Source organism: Nuphar pumila, chromosome 1, assembly GCF_984573655.1.
Source record: "Nuphar pumila chromosome 1, dmNupPumi1.hap1.1, whole genome shotgun sequence".
Taxonomy (NCBI): domain Eukaryota; kingdom Viridiplantae; phylum Streptophyta; class Magnoliopsida; order Nymphaeales; family Nymphaeaceae; genus Nuphar; species Nuphar pumila.
Window position 1 is genome coordinate 166,331,017 of NC_143249.1, and position 11,428 is coordinate 166,342,444.

At 35.6% G+C, this 11,428-nt stretch overlaps 1 protein-coding gene across 1 annotated transcript; it reads right to left on the reverse strand.

Annotated features, from left to right (window-relative positions):
* Positions 1-775: 775 nt before the first annotated feature.
* LOC149851206 (uncharacterized) lies at positions 776-2,848 on the reverse strand. Its single transcript, XM_090014129.1, has 2 exons — positions 2,337-2,848; positions 776-1,351 (listed from the first exon to the last, which is right to left on the reverse strand). The coding sequence occupies exons 1-2, from the start codon at positions 2,717-2,719 to the stop codon at positions 985-987; spliced, it is 750 nt and encodes a 249-aa protein (XP_089870255.1). The 5' UTR covers positions 2,720-2,848; the 3' UTR covers positions 776-984.
* Between the last annotated feature and the right edge of the window lie 8,580 nt (positions 2,849-11,428).

Here is an 11,428-nt window from a genome sequence, read left to right on the forward strand (position 1 = left end):
CCCCCAAGAATAGGGCTGGAAAACGAGACGAGCAGCTCACGGTTCGGCTCTACTCTGCTCGTGAGAAGCTCGGTTCAGCTCAGAAAATGAGCTCTGTGAGTCGAGCTACGAGCCAGTTCCCTTAGGTAAATGAACCGAGCACGAGCACGAGCACGAACATGGCAAGTTCGGCTCGTATGAGCTAGTTTTACACATTAGATATTTGTATATTATATAGTTTATACATATATTATATATATTATACAAATAAAATGCATATTATATATTTTTTATATATGGATTATGTGTATATTATATGGATTATACATGTATTATATATATATATAATATTATTAAGCTTTAAAAATTAGTTTAAAATAATTTGTTTTATGAATAAACGAACCAGCTCGTGATCCACTTGCAAAGTTGGGCTCGTGACAAGCTAATGAGCCGAACCCAAGCAGGGGTGTGACCTTAATGAGCCGAGCCCAAACAGCCCAAGCTCGGCTTGTTTACCAGCCCTACCCAGGAAGTTCGAGCACTGTGCTCAGGGGGTCTCTCATCTTGACCCAGTACGCTATGAAGAAAACAAGCAAACAACAGCCAAGGGATAAAACTTGTTTTGGGGATAGGAATAGGATCAACCATATCTCCAAAATTTAAGAAATGGCAACCATGTCTATCCTGCAGGTGGAGGATATTCCACAGTCAATGATCCTCTATATCCTCGTTAATATTTTCTTACATCTAGTGGCACAATGACTAAAAAGAAATACCACTAAAATCTTAAACAAACTTAAAAGTAGTACTCAATTTACATATTATAATACCAACTTGGCATTATACTTTGCAGCTGATGGAAATTCAGTAACAGACATCACCCAGAGAAGAAAAATAAAAAAAATTGGACACTGTCCAATAGGATACATATATAATTGCCATTGATTTTCACTACAAAATTCATAATGTTAGACAAGAAAGTAAAAAAAGAGAAAAAAAAAAAAATCAAACATGATGTAAATCTGTGAGGGAGAAGGATCTTGGAGATATGAAACTCCTGAACCTTCTTCCTTGAGGTAGAGGAGAAGTGCAGATATCCCTCTTCTCTCTCTCTTCCTCATCATCATCATCATCATCATCTTCTTCTTCTTCCTCTTCTTCTTCCAGAACAGAAGCAGGAGAGAAGAGACTCTGTGAATTGATCCCACTCAAACTACCATGAAACCCCCTCCCATCATTTTTACAAGCCAAAAGGATCCTCCTCCTCTTGTTCAATGGATTCTCTGGTTTGGCCAAATCCTTCACAGAATTTGCATCCGATAAACACCCGAAAGATTTCGATTTCCCAGCGAAGAAATTCGATAATCCCCTCCTGCAAATGATCCCATCAAACAAGAAAAGATATCAGCATCTTCCTCCTCCCTTCATCAAATTGAGCAATGCTCTTAATCAATGCTACTAATTGCAGCTCTCAGTACGCATCTTATCAATGAAGTGAACAATTCTTTAAGCATTGCCGTTAAAACACACATGGTAGTTCTTGATCTCCCCAACCAACATGATTTTTATCCCATAAAATTGTGCAACTCTCTAAATCATGCCATTAAACAAATATGGTTGCACTTAATAAGGTTGACAACAATATTATCAATAAAGTTTAAGCAATGCTGTAATTGGACGCAATAAAATAAATATGGAAGCTCTTAATTTTAATTACAATAAGTTTCTATGGCTAATATTGAGATGGGCTGTTTTTTAATTATGTTGGCCAAAAATATAAATTATCTCTTGTCCTGTTCCTTGGAAAAATAATGAAAAAGCATCCTAATTCCCAAATTATGAATATCATATTTGCCGCTAAGAAAAACCAATTTTATTTTGCTTTTCTCCAAAGGAAAGGAAAAACCTCATCCTTACCCCTTTGTCTCGAAACTGCGGCAAGACAGCAAATATAAAACCTCCTTTAAAAAAAACCTCGCCCAAGATTATCTTTCAAATATGAAAGATCAGTACTTAAATTTCATGACAAAAAAAAATCTCACGCCATGGATCTGTGATCAATGAAAACTTACATCTTTTTTTTTTTGCATTTTTTTGGTATAATAATTCCTTTAGAACGTAACCATAAAAAACATTCTTTTTTTTCATTTTTTGGTATAATAATTCCTTTAGAACATGACCGTAAAAAAGAAAAAACCTTTCGAACATTAAATTTCTTCCTCTTCAATTCCGTCTAAATGTTAAAAATAACGAAGAACCCCAAACTCTTCTAGCAATTCAAGAGGAAAAAACTGTAAACAAAAAAAAGAAAAAGAAAAAAACAAGAGTGGAAAAAAGAAAAAGATCAAAGAACTCACTTGATTGGAAGAGATTCCTCCAAAGAGCCCAAATCACCGAGAGGGCTCACCAATCGACTCTGCACCTCGTCTTCTTCCTCACCACCACGACCATCCTCATCATCTGCGTTGGAATTGGAACACCCACCGATGGAAGAAGAGCTCTCCGAGGTATCCCCTATATGGAACCCCAATTGCTTGCGATCCCTCTCTCTCTGGAATGACCAACAAGCATCTCCCGCCTCCGAAGGGTCGCCGGTGAAGGCGTCCCCTCTGGTGGTTCCACCATGGAAACCGGATCTGAAGAAGCAGGAGATCCCTCGCATCACCACCTCGTCCTTCTTCTTCTCTTGGTCCTGGAAGTTCACCACCCCAACTTCTCGGCTATCTAAAACCAGAGACATGTTGGGTTTTTCCTCTTCTTAGCTAAAAACTGTCTTCTGCCCAAGAATTGATTGCCAAAATGGAGTTAATTCCTCCTCTTACTCCTCACCACCACCACCTCTCTCAATCTCTCTCTCTCTCTCTCTAGGCTCTAATGTGTTGGTATTTCTTCTTTTTGGCAAGTTTTGGGAGGGTGTAATAAAGAGATGGAGATCAGAAAAATCCGTTGGGATAACTGTACTAATGGTGGGGAGGGTGATGGTGTGGAGGAGTTATCCGGAGGGCGAACCGAGTCATGGTTATCCGTTCAGCAGCTGGTTCTGTGGGCACCCCTTTGATGTGACCACCCCGGTTTTGCTTTAGAGAGAGAGAGAGAGACCAGGTTGGAAAAAGCCCCGGGCCGGTCCTTGTTGTCTACTAGTAAGGAAAGTTTGATGGAGTTCATGAACTTGGTCGAGTTTCACGTGTTTCCAAACACTTTTTGTCTGGCAGTTTAGGATCGATTGGGAAACATTTAATGTCGTGACAGGTTTATGGAATTGAAACCCTCCAGATCCGGAAATCTTTTCCTTCTTGCTCAGATGGGATAAGGAATCCCTTCTTGGCAAGAAAAATGGAGAAAACCGGATATCCACTCCACCGCCCTGCTCTCATTTGCCTTTGTGTACGAAGTTCCAACTCTTAAAAACTTATATGTTCATGATCTTGGTCATGTTTATGGTAAACTTCGAACACTAAAAACTGGCCAAGTTGGTTAAATCAAACTCGTCACCTGATTATGGATCGACTCGAGCCCATTGTTGCCTTGACCAATCGTGGCCTATAGTTGAGCTAGCCAATATGATTTGCGCACCTTCAAATGGGCTGCACTCAACCTGCCACCTTCAAACTGGCTCACCTGCTGAGGGAGGGTAGTTATGGTTTGTCAACTAACAACCATGGTTCGAAACCCACGGGAGGAGTTTTTTCTGCAAAGTCGAACCTGGGTGTGCTAAGGGTTCCATCAACCGAATGCATCGGTGAGGTTGGCCAAGGACCAAGACTGACTCGACCAACTTGGCATGCGAGAACCGCAAGTCAACGAGGGTATGTTCCTCTTTTAAGGAAACACTCGTCCTTGTCGACGACCAGACGTACGTATTTCCCTCTTGCAAAAAATACGTATAATATACTGTCCGAAATTATACACGTGCCTACTTTCACGTCAGCAGTGCGTTATGGGGTACGTACGTGTCAATCGGTATCATCGTCGGAACAATGAGTAGGGATGTCAGTGGATCGGATTTTATCCGATATCAGACGGAATCCAGTTTTGTTTAATGAGACCAAAATCATATCCAGTTAATAATGGAATGCCGATATGGTTTTGGTTTTTTTATGTCAAATGCGACGGATATGTGGATTTGATGGTCATCCGAATCTCTTTTTTTTTTTCGAAAGGCAAGCTGGGGTTAGGGCGGACCCATACCAGAACAACAGCCCCTCATGTGGCAGAGGGATTCGATCCTGGGCCTTTAGATTGACACACGACCCCGCTTACCACATGGGATACCACTATAAGTCTTTCACCATCCTAGTCTGAATCCGAATCCAAATCTGTTTAAGAAACATCTGATTAGTTGGATTTGGTTTTGACAAATCTGGACCGAATCCGAACTGTTTACATCCATAACAACATGGAACATTTAAGGATGTAAATGGGGTGGACTCGATTTGGATCAGTTTGTATCTAGGCATTACTAGGTCCGATGTAATTGGATCAAGCTTAGCCGGATCTGAATTCAGATTTGGAGTCATATTGGATAAGCTATAACCAAGTCCAGATCCAACTGGCTTAAAGTCTGGCATTTACATATATTTGAGTTTGGATTTGAGTTGGATCTAGATCCAGTTCAGATTTGTACTAGGATTCGGGTGAAAAACTCGATATGGGATTCAGATTTGGCTGGCGAATCCGACTAAGTGGATTTGCATTGTGTTGGATATCTGACCTGAATCCAAATCGTTTATGTTCTTACATATAGGCTATTATTGATAGAACAGATCTGGACCAATTCAGTCCCAGAAAAAACTGAACTTCCATTGAGTAATCTGTGAGATCAAACGTTGGCAGAAGCTTCTTGGATTTCAGGGAAGGTGCATCTTACCAGAAAAGTCTGGATCCAAATATAGTCGGAAGTTGATCCGTTCAACCTGTATCAGATATGATTGGACTGATCCTTGGTCCAGAAAATGCCGCTCATCACACAGACCTGGGTTGGCTTGGGTTTGTAATAGGCATGTTGACGGGTGGGGTCTTACCAAATCAGACATGATACCAATGATTTGGACCTACTAAGGCAGATCCAATTACCTAATCGAATTGGGCTCATAAGATCTAGGGCTGCAAATAGATTGGACACAGTCAGATATCCAATCCAAGTTTGAAGCATTTGGATCCTCATAATAAGATCCCAATGTGGATTTCAATTTCCTATATTGGTTCTTTTGGATTTAGAAGGTGGATCTACTTCATATATGGGACACAAGTCAATCTGGCATCAGCTTATTTCTTAGTCTTTATTAGATCCAGTATCACCACCTGTTTCGGATACGTCAATTCTACAATATAATTGGATCTTATTCGGATCAAGATTCAGATTCAGAGTTGTGTTGTATATTTGGATCTAACAAGATCCGGCCATATCAGATCCATTTGCAAAACTCTTAAGATCTGATTTTGGGTCTATTTTAAAAGTTTATACATAAAGAGTAATTGGTAGATCCTAATTACTTTTGTATCTTAACCGTCTTATTCAGTTTAAAAAAAGCTACAAAAATTACCGTACTATCCCTTAAAATAATGTTGTTTCACAACATAGTCGAAAGATATTTCAATATTTTTTGTTGAATATGAGGGTATTTCTAATGATTTTACCCTTCCTTTCGAACATAAAAAGTGTCTTTGGCATACACTACCCTTTCATGAAACTTATTTCTCACTAAAGTCCAAATGAGAGTGTAATTGAGATTCACATGGGGGATATAAACAATGAAAGTCAGGATCTTTATGATGTCATCCTTATGTTAAAAATTCATATAGAGCTTTTGGTTACAACAAGAAACTCTACTTTTATACGAAAATAGCTGGTCTCTCTTTAGCTATTATCGTACCTCTCTGATGTGTTAAAATTTTTCAATATATATCAAGTTTTCATTGCAACTCTATAAGCTTTAGAAGACAAGGAGTGTTTAAAACAAAATATTTGCAACTAAAATGTTTAAAATATGAAATGTTGAGCTTCTTTCTCTTGTAAAACTCATAAGAAGTTATTTTAAGGATAGACCTTTACATAGCACTATTTATAATGTATTATGATGTATTTATGACTTCAGCCCAAAAATAATGAGAAAGATTATTTTTACAAAGCATGGTTCTAGTCATTTTCTTTATAATATTATTTTTCATTTCAACAATTTTATTTTGTTGAGGAGTTCTAGGTGCCAAAAAGTTGTGAGAGTTCATCACAAGATTTTTGCAAATTTTAAGTTTTCAAAATTTTCACTATGATCACTTCTAATGCATGTAATTGAATAACCTTTCTCTAATTGAGAGCGTTTGCAAAACTTATTAAAGTCATGTAATGCATTATTTTTTTTAGCAAGAAGAATAACCCAAGTAAAACATAAAAAATCATCAACAATTACAAAGCCAAACAATTTTCTACCAAGACTATGTGTCCTAGTTGGACCAAAAAGATCTATATGGAGAAACTCTAATGATCTTGAGGTAGAAACAATATTTTTTTATTTAAATGAGGTTTCAGTATGTTTACCTTTTGCACATGCATCATAGATTTTATCTAAAAAAAAACGTAATCTAGGCAAATCATTTACTAAATCATGTTTGATTAACTTAGATATAACACTAGAGTTAGTATATTATAACCTTCTATATCAAAGCTAACAATCATTCTTGCCATTAGATATAAGATATATATTTTTATGTAATTTATCTAATTTAATGACATAAATATTTTGAGGCATTTTTAATGAAATTTCATAATATTAAAACTATTATCATTACAAGAAATTTGTGGATTAGCAATGGTCGTAATCCGTCATTGAACAATTTAACGACGGATAACTTTCATCGTAATTTTTTAGTCGCTAATTAGCGACAAAAAATATCTGACGCTAATGTGCGATGAATTAGCGAATGCCATGATTTGTAGCAAGGTCGTCGTTAATCTGCAGAGATTTGGTTTTGCGACAAATACACATCTGTCGCTACATTAGCGACAAAATTAGCAACGAATTACAATTTGTCGCAAAACATCGGCCGATTCAGTTTTTCGACGGATAAATATCCTTCCCAAATCCATCGCTAAATTGGAGGCCAATACTAATTAGCGATGGATAATATCCATCGCTAATCCATCAAAAAAAATTTAAAAAAAAAATTGTTTGAAATATAAATATCGAAAAAAAAAATCTCGTTATACAATTTATATATCCTGTGTATAAAAAACAAATTACACATAAAAATACATATACAAAGCAGTTGAAACAAATTTAACACAAGATACAAGGTAAAAAAAATTTATCGATCCACTATAATCCTCGCCAAGTTCTAATTATTTACAAGTGAACATTTACAAAGAGTTTTCTTTGAAACAACAAGAAGGTACAACAAATTCAACACATAAATCTAATCATCGCCAAGATTCCGAGTATCATCTTCTTCATTGTCTCGATCTGCCCCTTCATCCATGCCTCCATTAACTCCTCTACGTTGATTATCTCTAGCATCCTACGAGAGAAAAGAAAGGTTAGTATTGATAAACAAAATATAATGAAATAAATTATATGCAATGCACCTAATGTAAGGCAATCAAAGTAACATGAATGAATTACACATAGACTAGCTAGCAATAAAGTGAATAACATTAACAAAATTCAAATATGTGTTCTAAGGCTGCCAGAAAAAAAATTATAGTGATTCAATCATGCAGATATGTGTTCTAAGGTTGTCAAAAAAATATCATAGTGATTCAAGCATGCATATATGTGTTATAAGGCTGTCAAATAAATGTCTTATGTATCCAAATCATGCTTATATGTGTTCTAATATTGTCAAAAAACTCTCATAGTGATTCAATTATGCATATATATGTTCTAAGGTTGTCAAAAAACTTTCATAGTGATTCAAGCATGCATATATGTGTTCTAAGGTAGTCAAACAATTTCACAGTGATGAAATCATGCTTATATATGTGTTCTAAGGTTGTCAAAAAACTTTTAGTGATTCATTCATGCATATATATGTGTTCTAAGGTTGTCAAAAAACTTTCATAGTAATTCAATCATGCATATATGTGTTATAAGGCAGTCAAAAAACTTTTATAGTGATGGAATCATGCTTATATGTGTTCTAATATTGTCAAAAAACTTTTATAGTGATTCAATCATGCATATATGTGTTATAAGTCAGTCAAAAACTTTCGCAGTGATGGAATCATGCTTATATGTGTTCTAATGTTGTCAAAAAAGTCTCATAGTGCTTCAAGCATGCATATTTGTGTTCTAAGGTTGTCAAAAACTTTCATAGTGATGAAATCATGCTTATATGTGTTTTAATGTTGTCAAAAACTCTTATAGTGATTCAATCATGCATATATGTGTTCAAAGGTTGTCAAAAAACTTGCATAGTGATTCCATCATGCATATATGTATTATAAGGCAGTCAAAAAACTTTCATAGTGATGGAATTATGCTTATATGTGTTCTAATGTTGTCAAAAAAAGTTTATAGTGATTTCATCATGCATATATGTGTTATAAGGCAGTCAAAAACTTTCATAGTGATGAAATCATGCTTATATGTGTTTTATTGTTGTAAAAAAACTCTCATAGTGCTTCAATCAAAGCATATATGTGTTCTAATGTTATAAAAAAACTTTCATAGTGATTCAATCATGCATATATGTGTTATAAGGCAGTCAAAAACTTTCATAGTGATGAAATCATGCTTATATATGCTCTATTGTTGTAAAAAAACTCTCATAGTGCTTCAATCAAGCATATATGTGTTCTAAGGTTGTAAAAAAACTCTCATAGTGATTCAAGCATGCACATATGTGTTCTAAGGTTGTCAAAAACTTTTATAGTGATGAAATCATGCTTATATGTGTTCTAATGTTGTCAAAAAACTCTCATAGTGCTTCAATCAAGCATATATGTGTTCTAAGGTTGTCAAAAAACTCTTATAGTGATTCAAGCATGCATATATGTGTTCTAAGGTTGCCAAAAACTTTCATAGTGGTGAAATCATGCTTGTATGTGTTTTAATGTTGTAAAAAAACTCTCATAGTGATTCAATCATGCATATATGTGTCCAAAGGTTGTCAAAAAATACTTTCATAGTGATTCAATCATGCATATATGTGTTTTAAGGTAGTCAAAAAACTTTCGCAGTGATGGAATCATGCTTATATGTGTTCTAATGTTGTCAAAAAACTTTCATAGTGATTCAATCATGCATATATGTGTTATAAGGCAGTCAAAAACTTTCATAGTAATGAAATCATGCTCATATGTGATGAAATCATGCATATACTAGCTTGAAATCTAACGGCATGAAACAAATGACTTAAAACTTTCATACCTAAGAGGCACCTGCAGACAAAGTTCCCCTATCCCAAAAAAAGCCGCATGACTCATTATGGACAACATCGAAATTGCTTCATGTAAATAGTCACACATTGTGTCCTTAACAAGCTGGTAGACACCATCCCAAGAATTAGCCAGGTCAATCAGATGCTTGGAGTTGATGCTGGCAGGAGAACTCTGAGAGCCCTGGTTGGAGAAGGCAATGACTGGTGTGGTGTTCATATTACTCCAAAACCTGAATACACGACTCGTTTTGGGTTCACCGGTTGCAGTCACCCATGCTCCAGGATCAAAAGGCGGATGCTTAATGAAGTCATCGCCATATCACTCTACCATCTGTTGCTTGTATGACTCCTACAAAATAATGATTACAGTATGGATTAATAATTAAGAATTACAATGTTCATGGTAACTTATATATTACAATGTTTATTAATACAATAAATACATATCGTTGTTGCTCTCGCCCTGTCTGATATGAACTCTCTCGTGCTCTTACGTTTATGTGTTTTAATAAACACATCCTTGTAAGGCACAATGTCTCCTTTTTCTGCTTCTTGTGAGGTTAAATGATAAAAAAAATTATTTAAAAAGTATGCAACAATACTTATAAATTTGATAATATATATTGATGAGTTACCATTTTCTTCAGGTGTCTACTAAAAGTCCTAGATCCACCTGTGTGTAGATGGGCATCGGGCATCTTCGCTCGGTTTTGTGCAGCCTTTGCTGAGCGGTTTCAAAATTCATGCCTCGCCCACTTGTCGCACATTGCATTCCAAAAATCTGACCTGATAGTAGGAGGGTCATGGCCCTTCCACTGCAGTGGATCATCTATCCCACCAGATGCTCTTATTGTTGCAGTCTTTATATTGTGCAACATGTTTGCAAATTGACTAGCAGCCACCTTCTGCCACACCCGCCTCACGTCCTGCTCCTCCATCACAGTCGCGAAGCGATTCGAAGCCTACAAATAATTTCAGAAAGTTAGTAGACATGACTATAACAAAAAAATAAATATAAAACACATTAACTATAATAAATGGTTGTATACCATGAATGAAGACCATAATTTGTCCAACACCTCCTTCAGGTACTCTTTCTATTGAACGACTGGTCTTGAGAGATGATGAACTAGTGACTGCCTAATTTCTTGTATTACTTCTTATGGCTCGAACCTCGCACTGCACATGAATTGATACACATTAACTATTGATATATATTATTTATAAGATAAGTATTGGATAAGTGAAAATGAAATACTTACGGTCGATTATCGATATACACTATTTGAATGTGTTGTTGTGTGTCAGACTGAGAAGACCCTACATCCGACGTTGTCTCGTGACGTGTATGAATAGCTGGTGTAGGTGGGTCATGTGCAAGTGAAACATCATCTATATAAAAATGAGTTAGAAATTCACACAATGCACATTTAAACTAATCAAGTATATAATTAGTTAAATGATATATCTATCGAAGTAGCCCATGAAGATGAAGGCTAAGACTGACTACTACTGGATACTCGACCATTGTGACCTCCACGAACCATATTCTAACAAATAAAAATTTTATTTGGATCAGTTACACAACTCTATATCTTCATAGATATATAATCAAATCGAAAATAATTTCATGCAATACATTCAAACATTGCAATACATTCAAATCATTGCAATACATTCAAATAATTCACATCAAACATTACAATATATTCAAACATAAGATATGACATCACTTGCTAATCATGGATAACTTATCCTTAACTTGCAATACAATTGGATCAGTTACACAACTCTATATCTTCATGGATACATAATCAAATAAAAAATAACTTCATGCAATACATTCAAATCATTCAAATTATTGCGATACATTGTAATATATTCAAATTATTCACATCAAACATTGCAATACATTCAAACATAAGATATGACATCACTTGCTAATCATGGATAACTTATCCTTAACTTGCAATACAATTGGATTAGTTACACAACTCTATATCTTCATGGATACATAATCAAATAAAAAATAACTCCATGCAATACATTCAAACATTGCAATACATTCAAATCA